At 38.7% G+C, this 14355-nt stretch overlaps 1 protein-coding gene across 1 annotated transcript in view; it reads right to left on the reverse strand.

Moving 5' to 3' along the window:
* Positions 1 to 14355, reverse strand: part of BMPR2 (bone morphogenetic protein receptor type 2) — a 110254-nt gene that overhangs the window by 28734 nt on the left and 67165 nt on the right. The window contains exons 4-7 of the mRNA XM_008065194.1: positions 9072 to 9182; positions 7913 to 8004; positions 4765 to 4995; positions 3978 to 4092 (exon numbers count right to left, since the gene is read on the reverse strand). Coding sequence (XP_008063385.1) covers positions 3978 to 4092; positions 4765 to 4995; positions 7913 to 8004; positions 9072 to 9182 — 549 coding nt within the window. The remainder of the gene's footprint in view (positions 1 to 3977; positions 4093 to 4764; positions 4996 to 7912; positions 8005 to 9071; positions 9183 to 14355) is intronic.

Below are 14355 nucleotides of genomic sequence, written 5' to 3' on the forward strand. Positions count from 1 at the left end.
TGACTTGAAACCTTGCTGAATCACGCAAACCTTGAAAAGAGAAATTAGGATGATATTTTAAGTTCTATGCCAAGCCATTTTTTTAAAAAGGAGATACGATATTTAAAAGTTAAGTGGATACAGTCCAATGGTTAATGTGCTAAAGTGGTAAAGCAAGTGCATCAAGTTGCTGACAAAGTCAGGAAAAGGAATATGTCAAGAAAATGAACTGATAAATTATTCAGAAGAAATTATTTTTATATAAAGCATCAGCTAGGAAAGATAGTCCATGCAAATATACAATGGAACAAAGATCTAAGAAAATGGATATAATGAAATTATCTTCACCAAAGAAGTCAGAGAGACTGAAAATATAATGACAGGGCTACGGTATACTGAAAAAAACACAGCAAGGAATGAAAGCTTAAGAAACCAAGAAGACAGAATTATCACAGCAAAACAAATTTAGGGGTGCCTGTGAGGTGAGGTGTATACTGAAACAAGGTGAGAAAGCAAATGTGCTAAAGAATGTTTTGGATAACTAGCAAAATTGTGCATGAAAGCTGAGGAAGACTGCAGTTATGATAAGGAATATGACTACACAGTTCTGAAACATTGGCCAAGACTGAGTTTCTACCATGCACGCACCTACTTAGTCACAGAAGCTAATTGTATTTGAGGCAGCAATGCACACAGAAAAAGTTTTGACAAAATTATATTCCTAGCTCTTTTGCAGCCAAGTGTGGAATAAATTCTGGGAAACAAAACAAGCACAGGAGTAAGACTTCTAGAAGTAGAAAGGGCAATTCCTTTTACTTCCCCTTTTTTTTTCCTGCTCACTAGAATCCAGCATGATGAACAATGAGGTGACTTCAAAAATGAAAAGACATATACAAGGGATGGTGGGGAAGAAATACAGGAGCCACAGTTCCTGATAATACCATGGTACTGACAAACTAATCCTAGACTGTCCTTCTCTAGATTTTTTTTTTTTTAGTTGGAGTCTCACTCCGTCGCCCAGAAAAGAGTGCCATGGCACTCTCCCGGCCACCGCAGCCTCGACCTGCTGGACTCCAGCCGGCGATCCTTCCACCTCAGCCTTCCAAGTAGCTGGAACTACAGGCATGCGCTACCACGCCTGGCTAATTTTTGATTTATTGTAGAGATGAGGTCTCGCCAAGTTGCCTGGGCGGGTCTTAAATCCCCGGGCTCAGGCAATCCACTCACCTCAGGCTCCCAAAGCGCTGGCATTACAGGCTGAGCCACGGAGCCCGGCCTCCTCTCTAGATTCTTACATGAGGAAAAAAAAAAAAAAACTTATTGAAGCCACTGCTGTTTCTCTCCCCTGATAGATATGGCCAAACCTAATTCTAGCTAACAGAGACACAGATTTATAAAAAGATACATTTGTTTTTATACTAAACACCAACTCATGGAATAAAAATCTATGAGACATTAAAATTAAAAAAGTAATAATGCATTGTAGTTCATTTAAATAAACAAAATATATAAAAGGAAAATATAATGTAGCCCAGCCGAGAGGTTCTTAACCTAATGTCCATAAATGGACTTCAAAAGGTCTGAGAACCCCTTGTAATCAAATGAATACTTTCAGGCTGGTGTGGTGGCTCATGCCTATAATCCCAGCATTTTGGAAGGTCGAGGTGAGGGGATTTCCTGAGCCCAAGAGTTCAAGACCAGCCTGGGCAACATGGTGAGACTTTGTCTCTACAATAAATAAAAAACTTCGTAAAGTGTGCTGATGCGTACCTATAGTTCCAGCTACTTAAAAGGCTGAGACAGAAAACTGCCTGAGCCCAGCAGGCAGAGGATGCGGTAGCCATGATCGTGACACTGTACTCCAGGTTTGGGCAACAGAGAAAGACTTTGAGTAAAAAACCCCAAAAAAACCCAAAAAATCAATTTTCTAAGTATACCCATATGTGTATCTTTGGAGAGAGAATGTTCAGAGTGTGAACATAAATTATTATTATTATTTTTTGAGTCAGGGTCTCACTCTGTCATCCAGGCTGTGCAGTGGCATAATCATGGCTCATCATAGTCTCAAACTCCTGAGCTCAAGTGATCTTCCAGTCTTAGCCTCCTGAGTAGCTGAAACCACAGCCACACACCATCATTCCCTGCTAAGATTTTGATTTTTTATAGAGACAAGGTCTCACTATGTTACCCAGGCTGGTCTTGAACTCTTGGGCACTAGTGGTTCTCCCACCTTGACCTCCAAAATGCTGTGTTACAGGCGTGAGCCACATGTCCATCCCTGAACATAAATTCTTAATGAACAAGAATCAAATTGTTTTTTTTTTTTTGAGTTGGAGTCTCACTCTGTCACCCAGACTGGAGTGCAGTGGTGTATTCCCGGCCACTGCAGCCTTGATCTGCTGGGTTCCGATGATCCTTCCACCTCAGCCTTCCAAGTAGCTGGAACTATAGGCGCGAGCTACCACGCCCGGCTAATTTTTTGATTTATTGTAGAGATGAGGTCTCACCAAGTTGCCCAGGCGGGTCTCGAACCCACGGGCTCAGGCAATCCACTCACTTCAGCCTCCCAAGGCGCAGGATTACAGGCTGAGCCACAGAGTCCGGCTAAGAATCAAATTCTTAATAGGATCCATAACTCCTTTAGAGTCTTGAAGTTCCTTTTCTTATTCTTTCTGTTATTATTATTTTTTTTCTCTTAAAGGTAACGTATTTCTTTCTGGTCACAACTTACAGGGAAGATGCAAGGGTAATGCCTGTTATCCCACGGATGTATACCTTCCCAGCCTATGCAGCTATAAATACTGTTGTATACCAGGCTCACACAGTCCCCACAAGCATTTTCTCACATTTTCATAGCAACAGAATATAACATATGACAAGGTAGGAAGTTTAAACAGACGCCCCATTCATAAGGTAGGTCTCCCTTCAATTAGTGTTCTAGTTCTTTTGCTAATATTGAAACAGAAGTAGCTGGTTGTTCTTGCTATCAGTTTTCTAAAATTCTCTCATGAACAAGTAGGTCATAAACAAATTATGTCTGCACAAGTCAGAGTTGTTTAAAGTGACCTGACAGAAAAGCAGTGATTAAAGCCCTTTCTGCATCCCCCTTTCCAAGTACCAGCCTGCTAGCGGTACCTGGACTGCTGTCTCTGGGTCCCCAATATCCCAAGGCAGTGACAGAGAAAGGGCAGGCCAGACTAAGCATATGAAGGAAAAAAAACCAACAACCTAAAAAACGTTCTTTATTGGGCTCAGAACAGGAGTCTGAGGGTCTTGATGACCTCTGTGTGTTTGTCAATTTTCTTCTCTGTGTTCTTTTCGGTATGTTTCTGTAGCCTCTGAGCATTTTTAAACGCTAGAGGATCTCCTTCCTCTCCTCCTCCAGGATGGATGTCACTGCCTACTACATCCAGCCAAACTTATGAGCCAGGTACCCTAGGTGGACAAACCTTCTTGTAAGCTTCAGATGTACAACCTTGAAGGCAGCAAGAACCATCATCCACTTTTTCTTGTCATAGTGTAGCAGGAACCCATCAAACACCTTGAGGTGGTCCAGGGCAGCATGCCTCCCTCGTCTGTCAAAAGACGTGGCTAGGGGTCTGGAAACAGTAGGGGCCTCGGGAAGGGTTATGGAGGAAAGCCATGTACTTCTAACCCGTTTCTGTAAAAACTGCCAGAAATATTGATGCCCTTGCAGCACAGGAACACCACCTTCTGGTCTAGCAGTACTTGCGGGGCCATGGAGGGCTGCCAGGCAGCCCAGGAGACCTCAGCCACTAAGCAGCAGAACCTGCCCCTCTGCCATCTTTGGCAGTTGCCTGGGAAAGCTATTCCTGTTATATTTCAAATGCATTTCATGCTGGATCTTTCAAACAACTGGTTAATAATAAATCTCTAATGATAAAAATTATCTTTTACTTTGAAGATATGATTAAAATTTCCCTTTGTGAATTTAAACCCACATGAGTGTTAATTTCCTCTTCTATTTACTCTCTTACCTCCTCGTGGTAATTCTGTGTGAAGATAAGCCAGTCCCCTAGTCACAGAATGAGCCAGACGGCATGAGCTTACCCAGTCACTTGTATGGAGACTCAAATACTTGCATAGAGATCCCTATATGGAGAAAAAAATGCACAAAAAAGGTGGAATTAATTTACTTTAACACGAAGAGGTGAGTTAGCAATCTTATAAATAATTTGCATAGACTGGGATTCCATGATGACCTGATGAGCTACTACATTTTAGAATCTTGAAGGAATTAGTAAAACATTTGTGTATGCAGAGAGGAGAAAATAGAAAGGAAAGAGAATTTAAACATTATTAATTTTTATGTTTCCAACATTAAAAATTATGAGTGGTTATTTCCTTTTAAACAGTTCTTTGGTCTATCAAATAAAGATAGGAAAATATCTTTTACCAGTACAAATACAAATCATATTGTTATGTTTTATAAGTATAAAACAAAAGTCTTTTGGAAATATATATGTACTGATGCTACTCAAAGTGCTGATGAAATAAGGAGCTTGCACCAGAATGAATGTCAACCAAGTATTGCTTCCTTCATTGAGAAAGTCTTGCTATGAAAAAGAGAAAGAGAAGAGAGCTAACAAACGTGTAATTAATGATATAATTGATTCACAGTCTGGCATGAAATTCTTATTTCACTGCAGACTATTAATAGCCAGTTTGTGAATCAACAATGCTCTCTCTTTAATACAGAGTTCCTTCTGAAGTCTGACTGACAGCTAATATAAATCTCAGTTTATTTTTCTGTGGAGAACTTACATTGGGATAGTACTCCATCACCAGCAAATATTCCATGCGTCCATCGGCAGTGACTCTCTCATCTCCAACTATAAAGTGAGCAATATTGTCATGTTCCATCAAAGGCACTCTGTAAATGTTCTTCTCGTTGATAAAATTCTGACGGTTTGCAAAGGAAAACACTTTTACAGCAACTGGACGCTCATCCAAGGAGCCTTTATATACTGCTCCATATCGACCCCGGCCAATCAGCTGTAAGTATTTTAAAGAAAGCAAGGTATTAATTCATATAACAATGGAACAATCAACCTTACTACATAATAAAGTATGAACCTTTATGGTATGCCACAGCTCTCTACTGCTTACAGTTTACTATCAAGAAATGAAGCTAGGCATGGTGGCTCACACCTGTAATGCCAGCTCTTTGGGAGGTGGAGGTGAGAGAACTGCCTGAGCCCATGGGTTCAAGACCAGCCTGGGCAACACGGCGAGACCTCATCTCTATAATAAATCAAAAAATTAGCTGGGTTTGATGGCATGGTCCAGCTACTTGAAAGCCTGAGTTGGAGGGATCACCTGACCCAGCTGAGCCAAACAGGTCAAGGCTGTAGTGACAATGATTGTGCCACTGCACTCCACTCCAGCCTGGGTGACAGAACTCTAGACAAAAAAAAAAAAAAAAAAAAAGAACTGGAGTTTCACTCTGGTGTCCAGGCTGGAGTACAGTGGCACACTCACGGCCACCGCAGCCTAGACTTGCTGGGCTCAGGAGATCCTTCCGCCTCAGCCTTCCAAGTAGCTGGAAATACAGGCATGTGCTACCATGTCTGGCTAATTTTTTGATTTATTATAGAGACAAGGTCTCTTCAAGTTGCCCAGACTGGTATCAAACCCCTGCGCTCAGGCAATCCTCTCGCCTCGGCCTCCTCAAAGTGCTGGGATTACAGGCTAGAGCCTCTGCACCCGGCACCCCCACCAGAAAAATTCTAAAGGCACTGACAAATAAACAAAAGTGGACAGATCCTGAGAGGCATCAGTGCTTAGAGAAAATATTGGCATTGGGCTAGCGACTCATTTTTATGGCTTTTGGCCTGAGGGCAGGCTGAAATTGGCACTGCAGTGGAGCTCAAATTGCAAAGAAAATCCATTATTTTTCTGGCCCTGGGAACCTGAGGCCATAATCTGGGACAAGCACAGCTGCTGGAAAGGGAGGGGAGAATCCTGGAAAGGAGAAAGTCAGAGTGGGAAATTCAGTGAATGTAGAGAAAGATGCCAGCTAAAGAGAGAATAACTGAACTGAGATTTGATATTCTGCCCAAAAGTTTGCAGTTATGTGTCCAACAAAGTTAATTGCTTATTAAAACAAGCAACAAAAATCAGCACACTTTAGAACATAACAAAATCCAGAGGCTCTACATATAACATCCACAATATCTGGAATACAATAAAAATTACTCTACACACACAGAGTCAGCAAAATATAACCCATTGTCATCATTTTTGGCTCCTGGGGATTTTCCCCACTTTTTATTGAAAGAGGTTACGGATTTACCATCATTAACTTAAGGATATGTGTTATATTCCAGTCATTATTTCCAGGTTAAAAATTAATTTACAGATAAAGTATCCTTTAAAAAGACTATCAATATACGGTTAATTCAGAAATGTTTGGGAGTGTTTCACTCAATCTAAGATAAAATTCCATATTTTAATTAGTACTGGACATTTTACTATCCATTTATTAGCCACACTTACTTCTTTTGTGAACTGGCAGCTCATCTCTTCTGTCCATTATCTATAGGTTATCTCTTTCATACTGATTTACACCAGCTCTTTATTAAGTTTTTCCTTATGTGTTGAAATTCTATTTTTCAAATTTGCTTTTAACTTTGTTTATGGTATTTTCTCCCAAAACAGAAAGTTTAAAAATGTCTCATACTTCCAAATCTATCATATTTGCTATTTAATAGTCTCTGATTTAGGAATTATAGTTATGAAGTCATTTCTTTTTTTTTTTTTTTTGAGTTGGAGTCTCACTCTGTCACCCAGACTGGAGTGTAGTGGCCGCTTCCGGCCACCGCAGCCTCGACCTGCTGGGCTCCGGCGATCCTTCCACCTCAGCCTTCCAAGTAGCCGGAATTATAGGCATGGCTACCACACCCGGCTGATTTTTTGATTTGTTGTAGAGATGAGGTCTTGCTGCCCAGGCGGGTCTCGAACCCGCGGGCTCGGGCAATCCACTCACCTCAGCCTCCCAAGGCGCGGGATTACAGGCTGAGCCACCGAGCCCGGCTATGAAGTCATTTCTAATAGAGATTATAAAAAGACTCATTATGATAAATTTTTTTTTTTTTTGAGTCTCAATCTGTTGCCCAGTCTGGTTGTGGCACTATTACAGTTTACTGCAGCCTCGTCCTCCTGGGCTCAAGCAATTCTCTCATCTCAGTCTCCTGAGTTGCAGGGACTATAGGTGCATGCCACTACACCTGTATAAATTTCAAAAATTTTTTGTGGAGATGAAGTTTTGCTATGTTACCTAGGCTGGTCTCAAACTCCTAGGCTCAGACAACCCTCCCGTCTCCCAAAGTGCTGGGATTACAAGTGTGAGCCACTGTGCCCACATAAGACTTTGAACTAGCTTCTAAGATATTACCAAATGAAACTTAAGTTCTATGGAGTATATAATAGGCTTATATATCTATAAAAATATGTAATGTCAAATACAAGGAATATTTAGTTGGCATCTACTATGAATTCCTTGCTGGTACACTTTTCTCAGAATTTCACATCTTTAATCCCATACTTTGTTCAAATCTGTACTTCGAGGTCATCCCCTTTCTAAATATACTTTCTTTAATAACCTTCTTTTCGTCATGTTCTTATCTTGTTATTCACTTTACTTTTCCTCATAGCACTTACTACTACTTGAAATTATATTATATGTTCGTTTACCGGTTTGTAGACACCCCAACTACAATATAATTCCCAAGGGAGGTATCTGTATTGTTGTTCACCTATATCCCCTGTGCCTAGAACAGGCCTTGGCACAAAATTGATAATAAATATGGGTTAAGTAAATAAATGAATGATTTAGTTCATTAATGAAATTACTGTCCCAGATATATGATGAGAGTAGAAAGTACAGTTCATAATCTAAGAGCACCCTTACCTCCAACAGTTTCAGATTATCTAGATCGAGAGAAGGTTCTGATGCTGCTGCCTCCATCATGTTCATACTGTGAAGACCTTGTTTATGGTCTCCTAAAGGAAGAGGAAAAAGAAGTTACTAATGTATGGTTTTCTTAAAATAGAGGTCTTTATCATACTCTTCATTAAGTTACAGTTAAAAAGAAGAGCTGCACAAGGGTAGACAGCAAGATTTATGCCTATGAATCAATGGGAGTAAAACAATTTACTAAACTAAGAAACATGAATAAGTGAAGATAAATAGCATACAAGCTGAATTCTGGGAGATCCTTCTACAACTTAGTTGAAAAGTTTAAAAACTCAAAAAATAGTAAAAACTTTAAAGAAGATTTTTATTAACGCTATTCAAATGAATGAATGGGTACTGATTTCCTAAATGACCCATCATAGAACCAACTGGACATTTGATGATACTGAGGAATTACTATTATTTTTTTTAGATGTGAAAACAGTATTATGAAGATGTATTTTTAAAATCCTGGGCCAGGTGCGGTAGCTCACACCTGTAATCCCAGCACTTTGGGAGATGGAGGCGAGAGGGTTGTCGGAGCCCACGGGTTTGTGACCAACCTGGGCAAGATGGCAAGACCACGCATCTCTACAATAAATCAAAAAATTAGTTTGGTGTGGTGGCGCATGCCTGTAGTTCCAGTTACTTGGAAGTCTAAGGTGAACAGATCACCGGAGCCCAGTCAGTCGACGTGAGTGTGCCACTGCCCTCCAGCCTGGGCGATAGAGTGAGACTCTGACTCACACAAACAAACAAATAAGTAAATGAAGCCCTTATATTTTAGAAGTAATACTAAAATATTTATAGATATATGATACCTGTAATTTGCTTCAAAATAATCCAGTAGCATGGAAAGGGGTAGTGACTGCTGATTTAGATAAAATACTACTACCCATATGTGTTAACTGTGGAAGCTGGATGGTAGGTATTTTGTGTAAGTTGGAAACTTTTAATAAAAAATGGGGGGAAAAGTGTGCTAGAAGGATTGAAGGCACCCTAGCATAGAGATTTTATTTTTAAACATTTTGTATAGAAATCATAAACAGGAGAAAATAAATTCTAATCAAGTGGCATGTTTAATAAATGATAGGACAAAAGTTGTATGCTTTACCTGTCAAAATTCTGTATCCAAAGTATAAGGCAACTATCAAAACAGCTAATACAGAGACTGAAGCCAAAGCAACGATTATTGTTTCATCTCGGTTAAATGAATGAGGTGGACCTAAAAGAAAACAAAATTTTAAAACATTGCCATTTTTTTTTTTTTTTAGTGTTTTGTTAAATACTGACAGACTGTCCTTTAGAAAGGCCATATCAACACATAATCAAATGACTAATGCTTTCGTATCAAAGGAAAAGAAAAAATTAGTGATAATTGTAAATTATATATTTTTAATCATACAGACTATTTTATATAGATTTAGAACCCTGAAACACCTGTTAAGTGTGCTCCTAATTACTAAAATATCAAGTATATCGTGGAACAGCATAGACAAGATAGAATAAAGTTTAAGAGCACAGTCTGAGAATCACATTTGGTTTTGAATTCTGGCTCTACACCACTCTCAGTGGTTCTGGCAATATATTTGACGTTTCTGTGCCTCAATTTTCTAATTTATAAATATAGTACTCTGTATCTCCCAAGTTAGCTGTGAGGCTTAGATGGAAGTCTAAGTGCTTAGTACTGTGTCAAGAATATACTATCTATGCCAAAAATAAGTTATCAATATTAGTATTACTGTCACTGAACAATATCTATGAAATACGTGTAATATTGGTTGTTATTCTTTCACCTATTAAAGGCCATCATGGTTGCTTTCAAGTTTGGCAACTGTGAATGAAGCTGCTAAAAATATCTGTGTGCAAATTTTTGTGGGACTCATTTAGGTAAATGCTTATTGCTAGGGGCATAATTGCTAGATCATATGACAAACCTATGTTTAGCTTTGTAAGAAACTATCAAACTGTCTTCCAAAGTGGCAGTACCATTTTGTATCCCAAGCAACAATGGAGAGTTCCTGCTGTTTCACATCCTCATCAGCACTTTGCGCTGTCAGTGTTTTGTTGGTCATTCTAATAGGTTTGTACCGGTATCTCATTATTGCTTTAATTGGTTCCCTAATGGCCAATAATAAGCATATTTTTATATGCTTATGAAGTATGGGTACTAAAAAAACACCGAAATTATCTTTTGGAGGGCAGGCCCTTTGTAGCAGAGGCTTTCCCTACTAGGTAAGTGTTTTAGGAACCCATTGGCACCAGTGTACAGCTAGTGTTGTTTTGAGAGGTTTCAGCGAATTTTTTTTGAAGATTCTTTCAATGCATTTGCCCATTTCATGATAGGTGATTTGTGAGCACACTTTCCCACACTGCACTGAGTGTTCGGCAGTTTTGCACCAAAAACAGTGTGACTCCTGCATCCCACTCTTCCTACTCACCCAATCTCTCCCTGAATGACCTTTTGAGAAAAAAAGTCCTCAAAGTTTTGCTGATGTGGAAAAAGTGAAACAAAAAACACAGAAGTACTAAAGGGCATCAAAACGGATGAGTTCAAAACTCTTTTGAGCTGTGGAAAACGTGGTACAGCATCAAACAGAGAGCACTTTGAAGGTGACTGAAGTTTAAACACATAAGGATAAATATATATTTTTGAACAAATAGATTCCAGTTTTTTTTTTTTTTTTTTGGAGTTGGAATGGGAGTCTCACTCTGTCACCCAGACTGGAGTGCAGTGGCCACTCCCGGCCACTGCAGCCTCGACCTGCTGGGCTCCAGCGATCCTTCCACCTCAGCCTTCCAAGTAGCTGGAACTACAGACGTGCGCTACCACGCCCGGCTAATTTTTGATTTATTGTGGAGATGAGGTTTCGCCAAGTTGCCCAGGCGGGTCTCGAACCCTCGGGCTCAGGCAATCCACTCACCTCAGCCTCCCTGGCTCAAAAAAACAAAAACCAAACCCAAACAAAAGCCAAACCCAAACATGTCAAAAGAACTACAGCATCACTCAGAAATATAACAAATCTTAAAAACATGTTGTATGAAGAAAATACACACAAAAATGCTGTGATTTATATAAATTTCAAAAACTAGAAAAGCTAAACTGTATTTAAAGGTGTATATAAGAAGTAGAGAAACTATATTTAAAAAAGCAAGAAAATGATTATAATGCTATCCTTAATGGAGAAGCAGAAAATGTGATCAGGAAGAGATATGCAGGAGTCTTATGGAATGTCCTCTTTCTTGACTTGGGATTGTTGAAACTTCATGTTGAATTATGTTTTACTATAAAATGCTTATGCACAGAAAACAGACTGGAACCCTAATATGTTAACAAAGATTTGGGGTGACTTTTATGTACACATTTTCCACAAAAATGTGTATTATCTTTATTTTAAGCAGAAAAAAACCCAACAGCCATCATTTAAAATACTTCACATCTTGTTCTTTAGGAATTCACAATGTAGTACCAGTTTTCATATACGAGCTACACTATTTATTAGCTGAGCACAGAATATTCCTGCTTTAATATCAATGTGGAATTATTCTCCAACATTTATTTTTGGGGTCCTAGCTGTTCTGAAAGTCTGAAAATTTAAAAATGGTGGTATTTGCTATGTAAGATTTACTGTAGAAACAACACTACTTAAACTCTACGCTAAACAAAATGCATACTAAAATGGTTTTCAACCTATTTTCCTCTATCTACAAAATCTAAACATATCAGAGGTATCATCAATTTCATACCCATTACATAATCATTGAATCCTAATTTGTACTAAATGGTCAAGAGGTTTACCCAAAAGATAAGCCATTACCCTCTCTCTCCTTATTGGCAAATATTAAAAGATAAGATTAATAAAGCAGGCACATAATACTTCAACTCCACTGGGCAATATACATCTTAGACAAATCATCAACATTAGGATAATCTAGTGATTTCTTTAGAATGAACTATCAAAGTAAACAAAGGAATGGGAACAAACCATTTAAAAGATGTTCTTTTTTATTTTTGAGTTGGAGTCTTACTACTCCATTGCCCAGGCTGGAGTGCAGTGGCATGCTCACGGCCACCATAGGGTTGACCTGCTGAGTTCAGGCGATCCTTCCAAGTAGCCGGACCTGTAGGTGTGCGCTACCACACCCGGCCAATTTTCTTATTTATTGTAGAGATGAGGTCTCACCAAGTTGCCTAGGTTGTTCTCAAACCCTTGGCCTCCCAAAGTGCTGGGATTACAGGCTTGAGTCACCACACCCAGCCTAAAAGATGTTCTTAAGTACAGTTAAACTGTTTTGCATAGTATGGGTTGTTGAAAACCCACAAAGGCATATAGATTAGTCCGATAAGAAACCAAAAGCTCTGAGATGCTCGTTATGAGTAGAAGCTTGGGGTTAATCCTGAGAGCCAACAACAACAAAAAATTGCAAACAGGTTCTGTAAGAAATAAATGAAGGTATAAGTCAAAAAATGCTCCTCACATGTGTATGTCTATTTTAACAGGAGACTGTTCAGCATTATCTATATGTGTAGATGACTTTGTTGACACCTTCAGATTATAAGGTACTAACTAGCATAAAAAATATACAATCAAGTAGGGTTTTTTAAAGTAAAATGTTTATATTTTATCCCTCAAAATTAACAAACATGACATTATCTCTAAAATAAACAACAGGGCCAAATTCTTTGTGGAAGGCACCCATTAAAAAAGAACGCTGACAATCTAAATAAAAAAGTCACCTTATTCTGCAGTGGAATTCAATAGATGTTGCAATAGATTTATATGTTCTTCTGCTACAAAGTAAACTTGAAATAGCAAAGAGGAGAATAGACAGTCTTAAAAATGGTGGTTGAGCCACAACCAAAGGTTGTAAGGGATGTGATTTAAACATGCTTCATAAGCTTGTAAGTGCTGGTTTTATCTGGCATAAGAAGCAAGATAGCTCTGTGTGGTATCTTCTCCAGATAGAAATGTGAGATGCTAATTCATTCTTACATATGGTCTAATTAAAGACATTCTTTAGGGAACTAGTAGCAGAGTCATATACTGATTATCTCAACCAATAGTGAGGAACTGGCACTTAAACTCTTGGAATAATCTTTGAAACAACACAGGGAGTGAGGGCTCTGCCTTCAATTATTTAGGATAGGAAGAAACATGCATACTAAAAAAAAAAACCTCTTAGATGTGGAAATATACCAGTTAATTTTTAAAATATGTGGATTAATTAATTCATGTAGACACAGAATTTTTTAACAAAAATACTTTATATAGCCCATTGAATATTTTAGAGATATTTAAACAACACACTAAAAACTAAACTCCTTATCTTCACCTACCCCAAACCAACCTGTCTTCCATATTAGTGCCACTGAAAAATGATTAGTACAGGGGAGCCAAAAACGTTGCAAAAGAGGCAAATGAGTACCTAGCAATTAAATATGTTTAACTTGAACTATTTTGCATCATGAAATGCTCTTAAAAGTACAAAGCATTTTTCTAAACTAGAAATACTGGAGTAAAGATCTACAAGATAGGGTTACCTTTTTTTAATTTTTTTGCTGCGTCAGGGTCTCACTCTGTTACTCAGGCTGGAGTGTGGTGGCACAATCATGGCTTACCACAGCCTCAACCTCCTGGGTTCAGGTGATCCTCCCACCTCAGCCTCCCGAGTTGCTGGGACTACAGGCATGCACCACCATGCCCACCTAATTTTTTTATTTTTTGTGGAGACAAGGTCTTGCTAGATTGTCCAGGCTGGTCTCAAACTCCTGGCTTCAAGCAACATCGGCCTCCTCAAGCGATGGGATTACAGGTAGATGTTACCATTCTGAATATCCATTAGTGATATTCTTAGGGCCTTTTACGGATTCTCAAGCCATTGGGGTTTTAAAAAATAATTGTGTTTGACTATCAATTTTTCTACTTCATCCTTTGTCTACTAACTCTTTTTTAATGTTGTCAATGTGCTTGTCTTAATGTTTTTCAAAATCTAGTATGGACTTTAAAAACATACTAAAAAAACCTAAGGGACTTTTCTAAAAATTTTATTATGAGTTTTCATACAAAGATTCTGTAGCATCTATCTTGCCTGCTTATAGGATTTCTAGCCTGCTTTCTGGTTCTTGGCTACGTATCAGACACATACAAGTATCTACATATGTAAGCCACTACTGTACCACCTTACTACCCCAGGTCGCCATAAACTATATCAGAAACCTCAATGTTATCCTTGATTTGTTTCCATTTGAAATAGAAAGTTTGGTGAAGAAACATTACTTCAAAAGAATTGTGTAGTACAGAAATAATCAGAAATGAAGAATGGAACAAAAAACAAGATTTTTCTTCTTTTTTTTTTTTGAGTTGGAGTCTCACTCTGTCGCCCAGACTGGAGTGCAG

Source organism: Carlito syrichta, unplaced genomic scaffold (genome assembly GCF_000164805.1).
Source record: "Carlito syrichta isolate Samal-C Ts95f unplaced genomic scaffold, Tarsius_syrichta-2.0.1 Scaffold308186, whole genome shotgun sequence".
Classification (NCBI taxonomy): Eukaryota; Metazoa; Chordata; class Mammalia; order Primates; family Tarsiidae; genus Carlito; species Carlito syrichta.